The 23,099-nt window shown below is 37.9% G+C and overlaps 1 protein-coding gene across 2 annotated transcripts; it reads right to left on the bottom strand.

The window, feature by feature from the left end:
• Nucleotides 1-3,373: 3,373 nt before the first annotated feature.
• Nucleotides 3,374-20,149, bottom strand: LOC104902690 (hypothetical protein). Of its 2 annotated transcripts, none has more exons than XM_048637739.2 (7): nt 19,602-20,149; nt 19,371-19,502; nt 18,546-19,262; nt 16,992-17,352; nt 16,812-16,893; nt 16,346-16,555; nt 3,374-3,777 (listed from the first exon to the last, which is right to left on the bottom strand). In XM_048637739.2, the coding sequence occupies exons 1-6, from the start codon at nt 19,828-19,830 to the stop codon at nt 16,352-16,354; spliced, it is 1,725 nt and encodes a 574-aa protein (XP_048493696.1). In that variant the 5' UTR covers nt 19,831-20,149; the 3' UTR covers nt 3,374-3,777; nt 16,346-16,351. The 2 variants fall into 2 exon arrangements, with proteins under 2 accessions (XP_048493696.1, XP_010688867.1); XM_010690565.4 differs by lacking the exon at nt 3,374-3,777 and adding an exon at nt 13,912-14,270 and having other exon boundaries at nt 19,602-20,146.
• Nucleotides 20,150-23,099: the final 2,950 nt, after the last annotated feature.

The following is a 23,099-nucleotide window of genomic DNA, read 5'->3' as shown; positions in this document are numbered from 1 at the left end:
CCCCCCCTTGATGGGCCAGAACACCCTAAAGGCCCACACTCGTCAGCGCTACTTTCCCCACTCTCCTACCCAACGCTTCCAGTGCCAACCCACATTCAGGCCCACTTCCCACCCCTCCTTCCCTTTCTTTGTCTGATTCTGCCCCAACCCAGTTGGACCCTTCCCCTTCATTTGGGTTTGAATCCTCCTCTTCCCCTCTCCTGGGTCGTGCCCACCATGTCAAGCAACCCAGTGTTTTATTACGTGACTTTGTGGCAGACTCCATTGATTCTTCAGGCCCCCCTCCAGGTTCACTACATGCCTCACGTCCCTCAGGTACTACTCTTTATTCTATAGCCAACTTTGTGAATTGTGATAGTTTTTCTATGCCACACCATGCTTTTCTTGCAGCTGTTGATGCGGGTGTGGAACCCCGTAGTTTTAAGGAGGCTACGGAGTCATTGTGGAGAGAGGCCATGCAAAAAGAAATCAGTGCTCTTGAGGATAATCAAACTTGAGTCATGACTTCTCTTCCTCCTGGGAAGAGTGATTTAGGGTGCAAATGGATGTACAAGATCAATTGTAACTATGATGGTAGTGTTGAGCGTCTAAAGGCGTGACTGGTTATACTTGGTAATCATCATATGGAGGGGATTGATTATACCGAGACTTTTGCTCCTGTCACCAAGATGGTTACTGTTCGAGCTTTTCTTGTTATTGCTGCAGCTAAAAATTGGGAGGTTCATCAAATGGATGTTCACAATTCTTTCCTCCATGATGATCTTAATGAGGAAGTTTACATGCAACTTCCTCCTGGATTTCATACTAGCAGTTCGGATCAGGTGTGTAAACTTCAAAAATCTCTTTAGGGTCTTCGTCAAGCTCCTCGTTGTTGGTTTGTTAAGCTTGCTGCATCTTTGCGTCGGTATGGTTTCTCTCATTCCTACTCAGACTAGTCTCTTTTCACTTACTCTTGTGATCATGTTCGTCTGAATGTTCTTGTGTATGTTGATGATCTCATTATTTCTGGTAATGACCCTGCTACTTTGTCTGCTTTTAAATAATATTTTGGTGATTGTTCTCGTATGAAAGATTTTGGCCTTATGAAGTATTTCCTTAGTATTGAGGTTGCTCGTAGTTCTGAGGGTTTTTTCCTCTCCAGGAAATATGCTCTTGATATCATCTCTGAAACAGGGCTCCTTAGTGCTAAGCCTGCTTACACCCCTCTTGAATAAAATCATAACTTGGCTAGGGCCGAGGATTCTATCTATCCTGATGCATCACAATATCATCTCCTTGCGGGGAACCTCATTTTACATGGCTTTTACACGCCCGGATCTCGCCTACGTTGTCCATGTACTTACTCAATTCATGCAACAACCTCGCCAATAGCAATGGGAGGCTGCTCTCCGAGTTGTTCGCTTTTTGAAAGGGTGTCCGAGATAGGGCATTGTTTTGTCCCCCTCTTGTGATTTGCATCTAATAGCCTGGTGCAACTCCGACTGGGCTAACTGTCCTCTCACCCGTCGTTCCGTCACAGATTGGATAGTGTTTCTTGGTTCGTCTTGTATCTCTTGGAAGACTCGGAAACCACACACAGTTTCTCGCTCTTCTACGGAAGCTGAATATCGCTCCATGGCGGATGTCACTGCTGAACTTAAATGGTTGCGTGCTCTTCTTGGTAGTCTCGGTGTGTCTCACTCTGGTGTTTTCTCTCTTTTCTGCGATAGCAAGTCGACTCATTGCATTGCTCAAAATTTCGTCTTTCATGAGCGAATGTAACACATTGAGGTTGATTGTCACTATACTCATGATGATATCAAGCTGGTTTAGTTGCTACTGCACATGTTTCCTCTACGGAACAATTGGCTGATATTTTCACCAAAACTCTTGGCACTCACCAGTTTCTTTACGTACTTGGCAAATTGGGTATTGTTAATCTCCATACTCCAACTTAAGTGTGTGTGTGTGTGTGTGTGTGTGTGTGTGTGTGTGTGTGTGTGTGTTGTGTGTGTGTGTGTGTGTTGTGTTGGGTGTGTGTGTTGTGTGTGTGTGTGTGTGTGTTGTGTGTGTGTGTTGTGTGTGTGTGTGTGTGTGTGTGTGTGTGTGTGTGTGTTGTGTGTGGTGTGGTGTGTGTGTGTGTGTGTGTGTGTGTGTGTGTGTGTGTGTGTGCGTGCGGTGCGTGCGGTGCGTGCGTGGCGTGCGTGCAGTGGCGGAGCCACTTGGTAACAAGGGGTAGCAAGTGCTACCCCTAAAATATCTTGAAAAAAAATCAGTTTAGCTACCGCCAAAATGGTCGCAAAAAAGTTAGCGACCGCTTTTAATGGTCGCAAACGGTCTTTGCGACCGATTTTGTTGGTCGCAAACTGGTTTCATAATCTTGATAAAATCTTGTTGAAGAAAACTATAACTGTGTCATTATGGCAACTTAAATCTTGGGATGTTAAAGATGGTCCATCATTATAATCCACTAGCAAACAAGATAACGTCAACCACACCAAAAACTCAACCAAGTTGAATTCTTTTTTTTATTGTTATTGTCTTCATTTCTGTGGACCTCACTTCACATAAGTCTGTACAGGCACATCAATCTTCTATTTATTTTTTTCTATGGTTCAATCTTGGAATATGAATCCACTGCTCTTTTTTTTTTCTTGTAGTGTTTGTGTGTCACTCCCCCTTCTCTTTTATCGGCGAAATTCACAGTACCTAACAGATATTTAAAGTTTTTTTTACACCAATACACCATTGTTTTATACCAAGGTTGTCTAGCAAAGCCCGACCCACCTCCACTGTCGTATAGTTTTTTGATGTTGTGAATTTGTGACTTGCTATTAGGTATGAAAATACTTAATGAATTGATGATTTGTGAATTTTGTGTATTTTTGTTTTGTGTAAAGATATTTCAAAATTATGAAGAGGACACGAGATAGTAATATTTCAGGACATTTTTTTTTGTTCTAGAGGGGCACCTAGTAAAAATGTGGATTTTTTTGGGTGTTCGATATAATCATGATATTACGCTACTCCTATCTCTAAATCCTAGATCCACCACTGTATATATTATACTTGGGTCAGCCCATACTTTATGTTGTATTTTAGGCCTATGTATAGTTGCGTCATATTTAGGGTTGTATAAGAGTAGCTTTGACTAAACAACTGAAATACAGAATTGACAAATATCATAAAACCAAAACCTTCGGCTGCACTCGTGACACCAACGCTGCACCACTCTTGACAGATATGAGATATTACCAGGAATGCTTTATATATGTTTGAGTTTGTGATGTATGACTCTTTATGCTTGTGTAGTTCAGGAATATTGACTCGTATTCAATATGAATTTAAGTATTTGCTTATTGGCACATAATATTTAATACAACATCAAGAAAAATAGAGGGGGTAAACTCACAGATTAATGCTTAATTATCCCCCAAAAAGGAAAACTATAAGTAGAGATTTCGTTTTTTTGGGAAATGATTCTGGTTCACATTTGCACATGCATTAATTTTAAGAAATGTAGGCATCACCAAATTATTAATAAAAAAAGCATCACTGCCTCATTAAAATGACTTCAGATCTTTCGTTCCTTAGCTCAAGTTGCACTGTTGCAGCATTCAATTTAGGCACGGCAAGGGAGGATCAAACTCACAAGTCACAAGCCATGATCGTCACGAGCCTAGGCTCAGCACATTGGCTAGGCAACAAATCATCTAGTTTCTTCAAGACAGGCGAAATTTCATGGGGTTTTCTAAAAGCATCTGCACGGAACAAATTTGATAGTTCACCAAAGAACATCTGCAAGTTATGAAACAAAGGCATTATCTTTCATTGAAGCTGAAGTTTCAATGAATCTGAAGACAAAAAAACAAAGGCAACTTTGGAGTTAAAAACACTTCAATACTTTTCTAAAAACAGAATTTAAGTGATTTCCATGAACAAAGGACTGACTACCTCTAGGCTCTAGCTTATAGGTCATTTGTTGAAGCACTTAATGATTAATATGGCTGCATCAATTTCCTTAAAGTACATTAAATTAAGCCACATCGTAACCCAATTAAACCAAGTTTGATAGTCATCTTAAAAAGAAGTACATTAGATGTGAACAAGAGACAGAACTAAATTATTGCATCAATTTTTATTTTTATTTTTGACGGGAATATGCAAGCATTTATTAAGAAACTAACTATTAGGTTCGGGATGTTCCGGGTAAGAAAATTTTAATTTACTAATATTGTATTTCAAAATGATAACACTTATTAAGTAACACTTTGGTCTAGTGGTTAAGACTTTATTATATGAACTTGAGGTCACGGGATCAAAGCCTATACTATGTACTTCCTATGTTTCTATTACTCGCTACACTTCTCAATTCACGGTCTCCTAGACAATTTTTGGAGAAAAAAGGAACCCATGAGTTTATTTGCCCAAAAAAGAAGTGTAGCAAGTACTATGAAACTTCCCACAATAGAAAGTGTAGCGAGTATTATGAAACGAAGGAAATATTCAATTTTTAATTTTTTTTATTGTACATGAATTACATTAAGTAAAATCCTCCTAGAAAAAGTATCACGTGACACCATTCTTTGAATAGGAACGCCTTTTAATATATTTGTATAGATGTCACCAACTACAACAAGCTAAGCATAATATCGTGGGGAGCTTCCTCTGACCAATTTCTAACTATTCCCACCTCCAAACTCTTATAAGCTAAAGCATGAGCTACTTTGTTCCCTTCCATTCTTACATGACAATGGTCACATGATGACAATGGTAATGAGAATGAATTTGTGTTTAAATTTGTGAGAAATATTATTGTTCATTCCCATGGTAATGTTAATTTATCCTAAAGTGTCCACTTTTCTTCTAGAATTTTCATTCCCATCCAATACCACCTTGTAGGTGGTAATGAGTGGTAATGAAAATTGCTTCCCCTTGGAGACAAAAACACAAGTTTATGGGTGAGATTGCTTGCCCATGGAGAAAAAATACCTCCCCAAGGAGATTTTAGGGGTACTTCCCTAATAAAATTACACTTAAATTTCATTCCCATTACCACACTTTATTAACGACTACCAAACGGGCCGTAAGGAGTAAATATCTCGCAAGATCATTCCAAAGCTCGAGTTTGGCTTCTTCTCTTTCTTCAACGCCTTACACAGCAGGAGATTATCAACCTCCACTTGAAAACTTCGAAAGCCTGCTTCCATTGCTACGCACATACCTCACCTTGTAGTCGTAGCTTCTGCCTCCTCCACAGAGCAACACCCCTCCCACACATCAATTTCACATGCTAAGTATATTATCTACACAAATCAAAGCTCTACTCAATGGATAACATAGTGTGTCTTGACTAATGGCAATATGGCATTACGTCACTAGAAAAACCAACGATATGTTGCTTGTTGCACCCAAAGAACCAATCCGACATAGAAATGTGAAGTCAAAGAATTTTATAAGGACATAGTTTATTTATGATTGATGTAGTTACCTATTTTTATACTTCCTCCGTTTTTTTTTTTACATGTTAAGTACACTATTTACAAATTTTACTTTGATCATCGTTTGTGATTTATACGTAAATAAAAATATAGTCATATAAAATCTTGTTAGATTCGTCTTAATATGTATTTTTTTATATGTATTTTTCACAATTTTTACAAAATACAAAATTAGAAATATATGTCTTCGAAATTTTACATTGACATGCGTAGAAAGTGTAAGTGTGACATGTAAAATAACAAAAAAAAATATTATGAAAATTTTCTTGCCGATTAAAATTTAATATCATTTGTTTAAGCTGAAGTGGACAAGGTCAAACTAATTTTTTTTTTTTTTTTGAGGGCAAACAAAACTAATGTAAAAATCAAACTAATTTATTTTTTCTTAACTTATTAATATTTAGCTAATAGAAGTATTTCTATACACAATCTTAACCTATATTTTGCTTGATCTAAATTTATCTTTAACGAATTGAACTTAATTTTGCCGAAACTTATTTTTAATAAGACGAGCCTTGTAAATTATAATTCAAATTTGATTGTTATTTTTTATAAAAAAAAATAAGAAGAAAAATGTACAAATTAAAACTAACGTGAAACGTGACGATTCACATGTTTTGTTTTTTTTTAGTCTAGCAATGTAATTTAGATAAGCAATAAAAAATGTTAACTAATTGCAAAAAGTTTGCAACTATTTTTACAGAATTAACTTTTTATTAGGGATGTTCAGAAAAACCCGTCCCGTTTTATCCCGACCTGTTGACAAGCCGATTTGTCTAAAAAATCGGGAATAGTTTTACCGGTCATGGGTCGTCTTTTCAGTCCTAAACCCGGTTACCGTTTGGAAATATTTTTGCGTTAAAGTTTAGGGTCAGCTTACATTGGCCCATGTCGCGCTGGCCTTTGCTATTCCCCTCTCAAATGCTTGGGTAAAATGGGTAATGGCCTAATGGGCCTCTCAAGTCTAAAACTCTCAATATTCTCAGTTTCTCAAAGAGTGCACAAAAAATTTGGGTCTGATCTTCTCAATTCTTCCTGCGATTACCACCCTCACCAAGTCACCAGTCATTACCAGCATCAACGCCGACCCTCACAGGCTCACACCTCACCATCTGGCATCTGCAAATCCATTTCTCTCTCTCCCATCATGCAGACAAGTTTATAAAATGAAAATAGACACCAAACATGCTTATATTTATCATCTATACTAATATATTAAAAGGCGTGCGTAAATCAGGAACGGTGCCACGTGGCGCTCTCCCTAGGGAGTTTTAGTTCATGTAAGTCATGTACGATAAAAAAATTTAGAAATTGCATAGTATAGGTTTTGATCCCGTGACCTCAAGTTCATGTACTTAAGTTTTAACCACTAGACCAAGTTGTATTTAGTGCTATCATATCAAAGTACAATACTCATAAACGAAAATTTTCTTACCGGGGAATAGCCCGGGCCTAATAACTAGTTTGATTTCAAAAAAGCGTGAATTACTTTTACCACTTCAGTTTCTTTTTAATCTACAAATTTTTTTTTTATCTAATCTATACACGATTACTTTATGTTTTTATAATATGTCACATTTACTTTCTCCTTTTTTTCACCCATATCATCTACTTTTTAATATTTTAACCCACTTTTTAGTTTGGAAAAATTGATTTTATAGTCCCAACTATTGGACATCTTCTCTAATGAGTCCCAACTTTTGATTATTTTTAATTGGGCCTAACTATTACATCAATTTGATATAAACATAGGCGGGGTAAGGCCATGTGCAGGGTGAGCAACTGCACAGGCCCCCAAAATATAAGGGGCCTAGTTCTATTAGTGTTCTCTTAAGGGGGAAAAAACCTAACTCTAATTACAAGCTATTCATTTCCAATTTTATAGAGTGTAATGTTGGATGCAAATTTTAAAATTTTTTTGTTTGGTGTTTCTTCTCCTCCTATTCTCCAAAAAAGACCATTAATGACCCTCCCATCTCTTCCTATTCACCAAAAAAATATAATTTTTATAATTTAATTTAGTACATGGCCCCTAATTTTATGAGACGGCCCTGGATATAAATAGTCCCCTTGACTTGGAGACCTGTTGTACTAGGTAGGGGTGTTAATGAGCCAGGGTGGCTCGCAAATTGTTCGAGCTCGGCTCGAGAGGGCTCGACTCGAGTTCGAGATCGGCTCGTGACCTTAGTGAGCCGAGCCTGAGCCTATTAGAGTTCGGCTTGAAAGTTCGCAAACATGTTCGTAAAATATTTTATATAGGCTTTATATAAAAAAGTATTGTCCCACATCGATAGAAAAAGTAAACACCAACCTTGTTTTTCCTATATAATCTTATACCCTTTAAGTGCATTATAATTCTTGTTTGATTTGTCTTAGTTTATAATGTTGGACAATCATTAAATATGCAAGGCCTAGAAATTTGGATTAGCATAAAATTAATTCTTTTAGTATATATAATTCCATCATTTTTCTTCTTCCCGTATTGGGAATACGAGGAACAATGCACAGTGTTTGTGAATTAGTTAGTAAAGGTTTATAAGTCCCACATCGGAGAGACAAAAATAAAACTTCACATCTCCAATATAAAATGCGCATGATATGCAAAACAACTACACCCCTCTCTTTTTGGTGCCCGTTGTAGAGCCTACGTGGGTTCCTTTGTTGGGATTTTGAGAGTCCCACATTGGGGAGGAAGCAAGAGTAACAAGGGACCTTTTGTATTATATGGGCATGCATAGATAGGAGTAGAATGTATAGTTGTTGACTTGTTGGGCTTATCATATTTAATGAAAATTAGCCTAACATCCATACTTATAAAGAGTTTGACAAAACATTGGCCTATATCTAAAGTCTTGGTTAATGTTAAGCTTATTTAGTTAAGGTTTATAAGTCCCGCATCGGTGAGGCAAAAGCAAAACTTCACATCTCTAAATATAAAAGGCACATGATACAAAAATAAAAAGCACCCATCTCGTCTTGTGCTCGTTGTAGAGCTAAGTGAGTTCCTTTGTTGGGATTTTGAAAGTCCCACATTGGAGAGAAAGCAAGAGTAATAAGGGACCTCTTGTATTATATTGGATATAGATAGGAGTAGAATGTATGGTTGTTGGGCTAGTAATATTTAATGAAAATTACCCTGACATCCACATTTATAAAAAGTTTGACAAAACATTGGGCTATATCTAAAGTCTTGGTTAATGTTAAGCTAAATTTTCTTTCAATTTTTAAAATTTTAATTTCATGAGCCGAACCGAGCCTGATTTTGTTCGTTTCGAGCTCGAGCCGAGCCTAAATTTTTTAGGCTCGACGAGCTTCGAGCTCTACCTCATTTATTCTCGAGCCGAGCCTGAGTATGTCCGGTCTCGGTTCGGCTCGTTAACACCCCTAGTACCAGGTAAACCAAGAGTCACGTGAAACTTACGTGACTTTTAATGAAATTTTTTCTTTTCTGTTTTGTCTTTTCTTTTTATCTTTTCCGTTACTTTTTTTCCTCGTTTCCTCTTTCCTAGCCATCCCTTCCACTTCTCTCAATTCTTCTTCATCTTCAACTTCATGGCTACACCAGTCACCAAATCACCACAATAATCACAATCAAATCATTCTTCTTATACTACTCACTGGTTGTCGATTTCCATTTTTACTTCTCGCCAATTCCAGGCGCTTAGCCGGTCGCACTTTCTTCCTTACACTACTTCTTCTTTGTCGGGGCTCCATATGCGATTGAATTCCTAAAGTGCCACGTCTGCATCCCCTGTCGACTACGCTTACCAAGTCTTGGTTCTCTTCTTTGTCTTGCACCTGAAGCTAGCGTCGCTGCCGCCCGATGGCTCGTCGACTATGATTACCACCGTCGTTTCCAAGCACTGGTGGTTGATGTTTCAGGGGTGGTGGTGGGTTCACATGGGTTGGTGTGTGTTTCGTGTTGGAGATGGGTGTTTGAGGCTAGGGATAGATGAGGATGGGGGTGGAGATGGGTTCTTAGGGGTGGGTGTGTGTTTTCGGGTGCTGGTGGTCGATGCTTTAAGGGTGGTAGTAGTTCTTGCGGGTTGGTGGTCGGTGCTCCATGGTAGGGGTGGGGATAGGTTTTCTTAGGGTGGGTGTTCCGGGGGTAGGGATGGGATATTGGGTTTGGCTGTTGAATTCCTTGACTTGGTGGTTGGGGTCAGTGGTTGGAATAGGTCTGTGGTTGGGGACAAGTGGGGGTGGGTTGTCGTGGTGGTGGGTGTTTGGGGTTGGGGAGAGTGGGGTGGGTGGGGGTGTGGGGGTGGGAAAGAAAAAAAAAATGAAAGGAAAACAAAAATAAAGTTGTAAAAGTCTTGTGCAAGTCACATGTAAGGGTTTTAACATGTTATTATAAGTTATCAGATCACCAGGACTGTTTTTAGCAAAGTCATACAATAGTTGGGCTCAACGAGAAATAATTAAAAGCTGAGACTAAACAGAGAAGATGTCCAATAGTTGAGACTATTTCTATCAATTTTTCCTTTTAGTTTCTCTCTCACTTTTCAGTTTCTCTATCCACTTTTTAGTTTATCTCTCATACTTTTGTACTTTCTCCTTCATTCTCCTCCCAGAGTGAAGTGTGTAAATTAATTTGAAAAGGAGGTAGTATTAATTAGTTGTTATGGTTGGAAATTCTCTATGGTAAGTGCCACTTTTTCGCCTGTTAATCTCTATTATATAAGTCAAGGAAAGAGCAATGACGTCTCCTTAAAAATTCACTTAATTGCCCATCCACAACATATATATTACATTTCAAATTTCCAAATATAACCTCTAACAGTTAACCAAAACCAATTCCATGCATAAAACAAGAATTAGGTCCCGCTTATTTTGAGTTTCACGTCATTATCTCAGGTCTGAACTAGGTCCCGCTTCGATTCAACTTTGATAGAATCCATGTGTGTGTGTGTGTGTGTGTGTGTGTGTGTGTGTGTGTGTGTGTGTGGTGTGTGTGTGTGTGTGTGTGTGTGTGTGTGTGGTGTGTTGTTGTGTGTGTGTGTGTGGTGTGTGTGTGTGTGTGTTGTGTGTGTGTGTGTGTGTGTGTGTGTGTTGTTGTTTGTGTGTGGTGTGTGTGTGTGTGTGTGTGTGTGTGTGTGTGTGTGTGTGTGTGTGTGTGTTGTGTGTGTGTGTGTGTGGTGTGGTGTGTGTGTGTGTGTGTGTGTGTGTGTAACAATGAATATAAAAGACCTAGTGAATAGGATTGTATCTTTCAATCTCAAGGCTGGGGGTTTAATCCCACGCACTAGGGCAACTTTAGGGGACGATTTTGGTGTATGCAATTTAGTAAACAGGATCTGTTTTAGTTTCGGGCTTAGGCTTATATGTTGAGGTTAATTAGAATGGTACTGTATATCCTTTATAATTAACTTTTGCCTCCATATTATCTGATATGTACTCTCTCCAAAAGATAATAAGATGTTTCTCCTTTACCTGTGATGTAGCTAACACATTGTTGTTAGTGAACCACGTTAATTCTTGTGTAGGTCGTTCTTTAATTCTTTGTTGTTTTATTGCAGTCCATGATAACAGTACAAGTCCTTTTAAGGGTTAGGGGTGTGTAAAGGGGTAAGGGTCATTTTGTTGAGCGAGGTGGTGTTAGCGTTGGTTCTGGGTGGAAGATGAGGTTATATACACCGTCGGTCGAAGAGTTTATGTACCTAAATGGAACAACCTTAGGCGCGATATTATGAAAGAGTGCCACGATTCGATGTGGGTCGGTCACCGAGGGATTCAAAGGACGATGGCACTCTTGGAGGAGACCTATTATTGGCCTCATATGCGGGATGATATTGAGGCCTACGTGAAGACTTGTCTTGTGTGTCAACAAGACAAGATTGAGCAGCGTGTGCCGGCAGGATTATTAGAGCCTTTGCGAATCCCGAAAAGGCCATGGGTAAGTGTCTCAATGGACTTCATATCAGCCCTACCAAAGTCCGACGGGTGTCGCTCCATTATGGTGTTAGTTGATCAATTTTCCAAGTACGGCACATTCAGCCCGACTCCCCCGGGATTGTACAGCCGAGCAAGCCGCCAAACTATTCTTCAAGAATGTGGTCAAGTATTGGGGCTTGCCTCGGAGTATTATCAGTGATCGGGACCCGCGCTTCACAACAAAATTCTGGACGGAGTTATTCAAATTGATGGGGTCGGGCCTTCATTTCTCAACAAGCTTTCATCCACAAAGCGACGGGCAAACGGAGAGGGTGAATGCATTGTTAGAGCTCTACTTACGGCACTTCGTGAATGCTAATCAATGAGATTGGAATAAGTTGATGGATGTAGCTCAATTCTCCTTCAACTTGTAGTGGTCCGAGTCAACGCAACAAAGTCCGTTCGAGATCGTCATGGGCCAACAACCTCTGACACCGCAATCAGTTGCGTCAGGCTACACAGGGAGCAGCCCTGCTGCATATAAGCTCGCTAAAGGATGGCATAAATAGCTAGACGTAACCAAGACATACTTGGACAAGGCGGCCAAGAAAATGAAGAAATGAGGAGACAAGCACAGGAGACCAGTCGAGTACCAGGTAGGTGACATGGTTATGATAAAGTTATTGCCACAATAATTCAAAGTTTTTCGCTCAGTGCATAAAGGCCTCGTACGAAAGTACAAAGGGCCATTTCTCATCTTGCAAAAGGTCAGGATGGTGTCATATAAACTTGAGTTGCCGTCCAAACTCAAGATTCATCCGGTGTTCCATGTGAGCATGCTTAATCCCTATCACGGAGATAAGGAGGACCCGAAGAGGGACGAGTCACAACGGGCACCAACAGCAGTTGTGGCCTCATTTGATCGAGAAATTGATAAAATAGAGGCAAAGCGTCAAATTTCACGGAGGAGTGTGCCGAGTTATCATGAGTATCTCATCCGTTGGAAGGGACTCCCGGATAATGAGGCAACAAGGGAAAAGGAAGATGACCTCTGGCAATTCCGGGACCAAATTGCGGAGTTCGAAGAGCATTCTTGACGAGGTTGTCAAGAGTTTTAGTGGGGGAGAATATCACTAGTCGCAAAAATCCCCTAGAGCATCGCTAGGACGCAGCGGACATGGGCTGGGGGCAGCCCGATGGCCCAATAGTGGCCTTAATGCCTCAAGGCATCTGATGGATCAAATGGTCTCCAAATGGGCCCAAATTTGGTGTAACGCCATATTTTGGGCCAATAGAGATTATGACCAAGCCAGAATTTTGATTTAAGGCTCAGAATCAGGTGATGGTGCATGGGCATATTTTGGGATGCAAGGGAAGCTTCTAGAGAAAGCTTGTAAGCTCCTCGTATATAATAGTTGTAGAGTGTGTATAAGCTTCTAGGGAGACTTGTGTAAATGCTGCAATTGAGGAGGTTTTGGCACTCTCTAGAAATAGGGTTAGCTAGGATGGAGGCCTATAAATAGGCATCCTCATTCATTTGTACATCATTCAAGTCAAATCGGTTTGATTCCATTTGTGTGGGGTTCGAGTTAATTAAATTCGGGTTGATGCATTCTGGTCAAATCGATTCAAGTTATTTTAGGTAACCGTTCACGTTAATTTTGGGTCGTTTCATTGTAGTTTGGTTTATATATTTGAGTTTTGTGTCATTATCTCGGGTTTGAAACGGGTTCCGTTTCGGTTCAACTTTGACAGAGTCCATGTATATGCATATAATAATAAATATGAAACTAAGTTTGGCCTAGTGAATAGGATTGTATCTTTCAATTTCAAGGTTGGAGGTTTAATCCCACGCACTAGGGCCACTTTAGGGGAAGATTTTGGTGTATGCAGTTTAGTAAACAGAATCTTTTTTAGTTTCGGGCTTAGGCCCATATGTTCAGGTGAATTAGATTGGTACTATATGTCCCTTATAATTAAATCTTGTCTCCATATTTTGTTATAGGTACTCTCTCCTAAAGATGAATAGATAATAAGACGTTTTTCCTCTACATGTAATGTAGCGAACACATTGTTGTTAGTGAACCACGTTAATTCTTGTGTAGGTAATTCTTTAATTCTTTATTGCTTTACTACGTCCATGATAACAGTATAAGTCCTTTAAGGGTTAGGGGTGTGTGAAGGGGTATGAGTCATTCTGTTGAGCGAGGTGGTAGCGATGGATTTGGTGGAGGGTTGGTGCTCCTCCAGTGAAGTGATGAAGATGTTTATGAAAAAAGTACTACAATTTTCGCTCTGCTCTCCCTTGTACCACAATCAAACTATCATGCTTCGCCCTTGAGCAGTATTAGCTAAATGTTGCCTATCAAACTAGTTAACTATCACACCTTGCTTCCAGGGAGGCAAAATTAGCAGAGCTGGCCAAGTTAAGTACCATCGAACTATCACGCCTTGAGCAAGTACACTCTTCTCTAATCAAATTATGGCATATACATACAGCAAAATGAATTGCAATGTCGAATTCTTTTTATCAGCATTTGAATCGATTCCTTAAATAATAGACTCCAAAAAACAGCCGAGGTAAATTGGTGATATTTTAGCAAGAGAAAGATTTGTTACCACAATTTTAAACATTGATTTACATTAATGATACAAAACACAATATATGGGAAATGAAAAGGAACAAAATTATAGCCACAGCCCACATGGTCAAACCCAGTTCACCCCCCCACACCACCACCACAATAAAGGGGAAAGAAAAAGAGCTGAGCCAACCAAACAAAATTTCTAAAATGTCTTATGCAAGTACTCAGCAGACAAACGCACTGATTCTAGTGTATACTTGAAGCATGCGTCCATGCTATTATCAGTTGTATGTTGTGCTACGTTCCAGCTGAAGGAATCTCTGCTGGAAGCCTACAACAATTTGTTGGTCAGTTTTTCTGCTCGAAATGAATCAAATGGTGCAAGCAAATCAACGGAAATGTACTCCTATTAAAAATTTAAATACAATCTGTTGGAGTTTCTCTGCACACACCTTACCCTGAAAATCAAAAGCAATGGTGAGTGTCTTAATAGGTCTACTAGGGAGGCGTTTGGCTCGACATATTTTGGTATCAGGTATGCCATATGGGTAGGGAATCATCCAAATCCATAGTTTCTAGTTTGCTGATTTGACCAAAAATGATACCTAGGGGATAGGAGTTACCTTCCTAGTATCATTTCTCGTACCAGGGAGGACCTCGTGGGGGAGATGGTTTCAATTAACACTACCAAGTAACACATACTAACCAGTAATTTTGACCCAACACGCTGGATTTTAATGATCTACGAAAGACATATGCCTCTAGACCATCTTGATATAGACACTGTTGGTCAATTCTGTTCACTAAAGCTCTAGATCCAGAACTTTAATACAGATAGTCAACCACAAAAGACAACATTCTCCATCAATCAGTGGTGGAAGATGAGGAGGAAAGTTGGTGGTCATGCAAGTTAGAGTGGGGATGAGAAGGGAAAGACACGACCAAGGAGAAGAAAGGGAGGATAAGAAGTGAGAAGGTGAAGCATTGGTACTTTGTAGAGCTTGTAGTCACTATAGATAAGACAAAGCATGAGAGGAAGGGGTAGAGGAGATGGTGGGGGGCGGGGAGGGTTAGGGTGGCAATGATGGATTCCGCTCAACTCACTAATTTTTAGAGTCAATCTCGAGTGGAGTCGAGTACTGACCTAGTCGAGTTTCCTTGAGTCGGGTTTTAATCGAGTTGATCTCGAGTAACTTGCAAGTTAGTGTCATCTGATTAGTTCCCCTAGAGTAGAAATTATGTTGGATTTTAACAGTTTACTTGAAAAAATTGATAATTGTGTTTTCGAATTTCTTGCGAGTTTTCGAGTCGAGTACTAAATAGCTCAACTCAACTTGACAACATCTTGAGTCGAACTCGAGTTTGATTCAAGCTCAATCAAGTGGATTTTTGATCGAGTTGGTCTCGAGTAACTCGTGAGTTGTCTCGTCTCATAGCCACTCCTTAGGGAGGAGAAGGTGGAGTTCTATATTGATTTCGTGAATGTAAATGATGATTTTCTTCTTATTTATGTTATGATTATTATTTGGGACGAGAGGAAATGATGATCTTTCAAATGGGTTTGGGCTATCCAAACAAGTGGTATATGTTTTGGATTCCTAATTGAGTGTTTGGTTCAATGGAAAATACTGTCTTGAAAAAGTAAATTTCCTATTTTCCATCATCTATTTTGTTAAAGATGGAAAAAAGTTTTTCAAATGGTAGAAAATAATTCTCCCAAGGATGGAAAAATGTTTTCTTTCTTAAAGGAAAGAATGCCACGTTTTACTCCCTATTTCTTACATTCCACCTTCCCTCCTCCCATTCACCATTTCCCTTTGATTTCCATTCTTCCTTCTATCTCTAAAAAAACCAAAGAGAGGATAACTTTACAATCGCATTTCCCATTAAAAAATGTTTTTTCATGGAAAATCATTTTCAATTAAAAATATTTTCCGTCCCACCAAACAGAGCTTATGTCTAAGTATCATCCATTTTCAACCCATGGGTTTAATGTTGAAATATCTACCTGAAATTAAAGGTTGAGGTAAGTGGCCCTTATATGTTAAGTAGACACTACAAGATCTTAGCTAATTTGAAATCTAAAATTGACGAACTTAAGCATTAGAACCCGTGTTTTTGGCTGTCAAAAAAGACATTAAAAGATTCCAAGCCCTTTAAAGCTAACATCATTGAGTTTGAAAGGCTTGCATATGGCGAAGCATGCGCATGAGGTCAAGAACTCATCCTAGAGCTAATGGAACATAATTCTGAATGACCTATGATTTACAAATAAGCCTTGAAGAAGGTATCTTATAAGAATTGAGAGAATAAAAGTCATGTATAGACTACAATCACACGAAGATTACAAAATGAAGCAATGACACCCCCAAAACAAAAATGTTTCCAAATACATAGAAAAGTTACCTTCTGTTAGAACGCATGGCATGTAAAACAACCGCTGAGGGAACCCATCTGACGAGTCCTGAAAGACATCGCATTATTGCTGTTTTTAGACACCTGAAGCGCCTGGTTGTCTAATATTGCACTCCTCATTTCCTGAGCTTTCTTCTGAGCAGATTTCAACTTCTTCAAAATCTTATCCATTGATGATGACCTCTTCTTTTCCAGCTTCATCTGCGTCGCGCAATTCAGAAACCATTAAATGTTTCAATCACCTTGTGGCATCATACATGAGCAGAGAACTTGCATTAAGCAATCTAATATAAAGTGATAAAAGTAATGACAGATTGCTTTTAAAGGAAAAACAGACAGATCACCTGCTCCAACACTTACTTTACAAGATTAAAACTCATGCATCATGATTCACAATATTGAAAGTTTACTTTATACTAAACACAACTGAGGGGTAAGCAAAAATAAACCAGGGAACCTCAAGTTTCCGTATGGCAGCTTCAGCTTTTGCCTTCTGCAAATTTTCCCATGCACTAATCTTAGCTTCATCTCTCCTTGACCTATCCAAGAAATTGCAAGAAAAACTTGCTGAGAAGGTAATTCTTTCCTAATCTCCTGTTATATGAACAAAACTTCCAGCTATCTAAGCATCACTTACTTTGAAAGGCTCTTTGATGTCTCTGACACTTCCCACGCAGAAGAACGAGGTTCTACCGCTTTTAACTTCCATTTTTCCACATCTTCTGACCCTTTACCTGGACTGCGCCCCCTATATTTCTGGGACCATCGTGTCACAGTGACTCGTTCATCAATCTGCACATCTCTCACTTCTGGTTTTGAGGAACTAAAACTCTGAACTTCCACAATTGGTAGGATGGAAGGGGTGGATGGAGAGAAAGAAGACCTTCTAGGAGAGGAGTGACAGCTACCTTCAGGACTCATCTGGGTTGCCATGTCCCTTCTAGAAACAGCACGAGACACAGAGGTAGCAGCATCCTTCACATCATCAACTCTTTCATCTGTGATCAATCCCATTAAACAAAGTCAACAAGGTTTCATCATTATTTACAGTACTTTTAAAGACTAAATGCATTGTTTAGAGTTTAGATCATAATTCATACATTTTATTCAGATATTGAATGAATCCTTTCAGAAACGCAATATGCTTGAGAAACCATATCAATTTGGCAGTGGATATACTCACACATCACAATATCTACACCTCCTCATTTTAAGAAGATGATTTTAAATAGAAGGGGGCGAAGAGGAAAACAACATGAAGAGTAGACGAGACAGGTAAGGCCTAGTTCCATCCGGATATTGTCATTATCAGTTTAATGATGATTACAGCCATACAGGGGATTTCAGAGCTTCCACTTCCTTGTTCGCCAACTCATAGTACTTTTTCAAGGAGGAGAAAATGCACCTTCAAAACTCAAGCATAGATAATTCATTTCCCACCAAATCACCTTAAAGCAAGTGAAAGTTTTTCGCTCCATTACCAAAAGAACGTTACTCGGACAAAATTTAGTAAGTCAGCAGGAACTTCTAAGAGGCAGGGAGCGTTTGGATGGATTGGTGAGTCCACCATACAACCACAGGGTTCCCCCCCCCCCCCAGACCACATATTTTACACCACACTCAGGCTTTCAACTCCATTTTCTACCAATCTTAAATTAATTTGGATAAAAATCTTCAAATATATATTTCAAGTGACCATTGAACAAAAATATAAATAATTGAGAGTTGTAGATAAAAACAGAAAAAGATTGAAGAACTAAATGTACTGCAAAGTATGGGGGAAGGGGGAGAACAAGACAAATATTGTATAAATATATCAATAATATAATTATAAATCTTACTTTTAGATCATTAAAGTCAACTAAAGAGATGATTTTAAAATTTGCTTGATAGGAAAAAATATAAAATTGTACATGCTTTATTTGTAGTACATAAATTCCAGAAAAAAGATTATTTCTAGTTGTTTTTTTCTTCTGTTCATTGAATTGTGTAGAATTCCATCTAATCTGTTGTCAGTATTAGTGCATTTGTCGCACAGTCAGAGCAGCATCACCAGATACAATACCTGAGCAATCTTCTTTAGAATTTAGATATGCTGCTACTAACAATTAAAAACAGCAGAAGGCAAAAGCAAGAAGATGGAAACTAAAATTCTAATAAGTGCTCATGGAATCCTGAAAAACTAGCATACCTTGAGAGCTGGTAAGAGATCCTTGACATACAAGATCACTGCAACCATGCACACTAGCAGAACGAGCAATACAAGGCTCGAAATTATTGGAGAAAGCTCTAGTTTCAGCATTCACACGAAAAGACCAGCCATCTGCCAGCATTACACCTCCTGATAAAGGTGATCCTGCCATATGGCTGCTCAAGTTGCTTCCCTCATACATGGGAGCAACAGGTGAATACAGTGAATAGTAAGCAACCCCAGGCGGGCCAAGCGGCCCACTCTTTGACTTAGGCCGCCTGATTGGCTGCTGATACGACGATGATGATGATGATGAAGCCCTCCCAGCTCCATCCCCAGACAGCGGACTGAAAATCCATCGTTCTGCATCTTCCCATTTGGAAGGCAACCCCCTCCCATTATTATTATTATTATTCAATGGCAATAATGCAGCACCAATTTGCCTTCTATTAGTAGCATTTGAAGGCAATGGAACTCTCTCGGAACTCCATCCTTTGGTAATCCCAACACTCCCATGGCGGTAATTAGGCGTTCCAGGGCTCGGAAAATTCCCAGAAGATTTTCGAGATATAGCAGAAGCTTTCTTCATGACTCCCAACTTGGGTGATGAAGTCACCACATTGGCAACAGATGAATTGTTAAGATCTAATGAAGCAGGTCTTGGTCGATCCAATTTGTTATTAAACGCTTCAGATCTAGATCTCCTTTCCTGACATTCTGATGATTAATAATTGAGTGAGCCTATTAATCAAGAAAGCAAAAGTAAGACATATCCATATGAATATGAATATGAATGAAATTAAAGTAGAAATTGTTTTCTAGTACCTTTAAGGGCTTGTGAAAAAGAAGTCCTTGCAGAATCTAAAGGTTCTATTTCATGATCAACATGATGATGATGTTGTTGTTGTTGTTGTTGTTGTTGTTGTTGTACTATTTTGTTGTTTTCTTCCTGGTGAACTATATATAAAATCCGCAATAACCAATAATTGAAGAATTCATAAATGAAGATCCCGAAATTTCGTAATGTAAAACGTGTAATAATGTACTTAACATTACCTTTAGCTTTGTCAACTTTTTTGCTGCATAATGATACTGCAAACTTATTTGAATCTGGATCATGATCGGAAGTGAAGGAACAACGATCTACACTAGCAGAAGCAGAAGAGAAGAGACTTCTGAAGTTGGATTCGAATGTTAGAATAACTGAGTCAGGGCTCATGTCTCCAATGCTCTCACTTCTTCTTCTCCTAACATTAATATTATTATTAGCAGCTCCCGTTGACATTTCAACATCAGGTGCTAAGACTGAATGTGAATGTCAATGTGAATGTCAATGTGAAGAAGAAGCATTAGTATTAGTATTAGTATTAGTATTAGTATCAGTATTACTAGTAAAGTAGTACTGGTACTGTAGTATATAGTCAAATGTTTTCAATCGATTTGCAGCAGAAACAGTTGGCAAGGCGTGCTTAATTTAATTGATTTGTTTGGTTTCTAAAAACTAACAAAAGTGAGATTCAGTCATTGAGTGAGTGAGTGTTTGAGTGAGGAATAAATGATCATTACTGCTAAATCTCGGCTTTTGGAGGTGTCGGCCTTTTGCAGCTTGAATGAAGTTTTTATGGTTTTTGACTATTTACTTTGACCATCAGGGATTAGGACTGTTGGGCCCCTGCTCATTTCGCCTACAACAACAATCTATGGGTTGCAATTTGCAACTTGCAACTTGCAACTTGTAACTCCTCTCTCTCTCTCTTATTTCTTCCATTCTTTTTCTATCAATTTTTCTATGGATTACTTAAGGCTGGCAAAAATTGACCCAATTCGATAATCCGATTTGAAACTGACTTTAAAATTTTGGGTTTAGGTTGAGATTTTCGATCTGAAATATAAAAAAATAGGTCAACTCAACCCGATCTGAAAATATAATGGGTTAGGTTTGGGTTGACTTTTTAAACCTGAAAATAACCCGAATAACCTGATTTAGAATCGAATTATTTTCAGGTCGGGTCAACTTGAAATTAACCCAAACTTTCATAATTTATACAACCTATCTTTTGTATACTTATTTATATTGGGCTAAGCCCATTTCTTGGATCACCTAAATTTCATTTCAGGTCATTAACACATACTTTCATAACTAAGCGTGTATAGTTGAATTTCATTTCAGGTCATTTTTGGGTTGGTTTTGGGTCAACCCGAAATCGATAAGGTCGGGTTTGGGTTATAATTTTCAACCTGAAATTAGAATCAAGTCGGGTCTGAGTTAGGGTAAGTGACTTGAAATTGACCCAACACGACCTGGACAGCCCTATGGATGAGGACTCGAAAAGTATTATTTTTTTATAAATTATCAAAGATTTTAGTTGTCTTATATCGAAAGTTGAGGAGAACAAAGTATTCTTTATATATAGGTATGGACACGGCCTTTTGGATAGGAATATGACTCTGCACTAAAACAAATATTTACGGATTAGGGTCCAGAGAGGACAATATGTACTAGTTGGCTCCTAAAAACCTAGGGGTTTCACAGTATAAATCACAAAGACTAATACTCTCTTTGGTCTTTATTAATAATTTACCCGTTTCTTTTGCACAAAGTTTTAGGAAAAACAATATTGTGGGGCATAAAAAGACATACTATTATTTTGTATTAAAATTGAATGTATGTGTGATGGAAAGTTAGTGGTCTAATTCCAAAAATAGAAACAAGATAAATGGGTAAACTAATAAGGGACATCCCAAAAAAAATACAGGTAAATTAATAAAGGCCGAAGGTAATACTTAACAAGAGTTAAATCTTTATTATATAAGTGAAGGGGGAGCTATGGTGTCCCCCTATTGAATTACATCCTTACCCCTCAAATAAAAAATATTACACAATATACAAACTAATTAAAAATATATAAACAACTTTCCAAATCAAAGCTATCGTCCAATTAATGCAAATCATATTTTACATCTGAATAATAGATGTAGAAAAAAAAAGGAAATTTCCATAAATGTAAAAGATGCATTGATATTATCAATGATCCATACTTATTCAATTACAAAGTAAAAAAATTACGACCCCTCAAAAAAAAAAGTAAAAAAATTACGATTAAAGTTATGTCCAACCCAAAAACAAACTCAAAAATCGTTGAGCATCTCGACTTTCTTGATTAGTGCGTTTAGCTTTTTTAATTAGTACTCCCTCCGTTTCCTAAATATCTTCCCACTTAGGCTATGTTTAGTTCACCTGAAATTTTCTGATATGAACTTATCTGATCTGATCTGAACTTATTTTTTCTGATCTGATCTGAACTTATTTTTTCTGATTACAAGATCTTATCTTTTAGATTTTTCTCAATATATAAGAAAAATATAGTCATGTGGGGTCTTGTTTGATTCGTCTCAATGAGTACTTTATTAATATTCAATTATTATAATTTTTACTAATATGTAATGAAAGATATAATGATTTTTAAATATAAACATGATCTGAACTGATCTGATCTGAACTTATTTTTTCTGATCTGATCTGATCTGATCTGATTAGATCTGAAATAAGCAAAAATAAGGTGAACTGAACATAGCCTTACTGTTCCTACAGATACCAAGGAAAATCAAGTTGTGTGGGGCATGGTGTGAGTAAAGTAGGAGAGAGAAAGGGGTTAAGATAAATAAACAAATAAAAAGGGGTTAAAGTAGGAGAGAGAAAGGGAGTAAAATTGAATTAATAATTTAATGGTGGACCATATGATAGTGACATGAGAGGGTAAATAGAGAAATTTATTTTGCCAAATAAGGAATAAAGCAAAAGAGGGAAGATCTTTTGGAAACACCCTTAAACAAAAAGAGGGAAGATCTTTAGGAAACGGAGGGAGTAATTAATAGCAATAATATTATTAATGGATAACATTGTATGTTGAAAATATTAATTTATAATATATTTAAAAACTCTCTATATTTCTCAATGTATAATACTTTTTTATTTGGTAGAACATACATCAACAATTTTTCACATGGTTTCAGCTCCAATTATATTATACTTCCTCCGTTTTTTTATAGATGCTACATTTCCCTTAAATGGAAATGTCATAATAGATGCTACATACCATAAATGGATTCCTTCTCACCATAAAATCTTAAAATACTATTAAAAAGTTGGGTGGTCCTCCCACCTTCTCTTTTAAAATACTCATACTTTTTCCTTAACAAATGGTTTTTTATTCAAAAAATGGTGGTCCCCTACTTTCTCTCTCTACCTTTCTTAAAAACCCCCCACTTTCTCTATGTAGCAAGAATAAAAACACGGAGGAAGTATTGCTGAAAAACCCAAAATGTTAGTAACCTATTTTCTAATGATATTTATACATTATATAGGTTTTATTATTCAAGTCATTTAATTATAACAATATTTTTAAAATGTTATAGACAATTATTCACGCAAAAAAAAAAACCAAGAGATTTACTACAAAAGAAAAAAATTCACAAAAGAAAATCCAAGCATGCATCCCGTGCAAAGAATGCTAGTACAATTAAACTCAAAGGCATGAACAAAAAAAAGACATA

Source organism: Beta vulgaris, chromosome 1 (genome assembly GCF_026745355.1).
Source record: "Beta vulgaris subsp. vulgaris cultivar EL10 chromosome 1, EL10.2, whole genome shotgun sequence".
Lineage (NCBI taxonomy): Eukaryota > Viridiplantae > Streptophyta > Magnoliopsida > Caryophyllales > Amaranthaceae > Beta > Beta vulgaris.
The sequence above is the reverse complement of the archived record's forward strand: the minus strand, read 5'-3'. Positions and strand labels throughout refer to the sequence as shown.

What these genes read in the sequence shown, in the direction of transcription:
- LOC104902690 (XM_048637739.2), bottom strand. Translation starts at nt 19,830, where the DNA reads ATGTCAACGGGAGCTGCTAATAATAATATTAATGTTAGGAGAAGAAGA. An exon ending in AAAAGTTGACAAAGCTAAAG is followed by an intron (nt 19,503 to 19,601) that starts GTAATGTTAAGT and finishes TTTTATATATAG; the next exon opens with TTCACCAGGAAGAAAACAAC. An exon ending in ATCTCTTACCAGCTCTCAAG is followed by an intron (nt 17,353 to 18,545) that starts GTATGCTAGTTT and finishes GATTGATCACAG; the next exon opens with ATGAAAGAGTTGATGATGTG.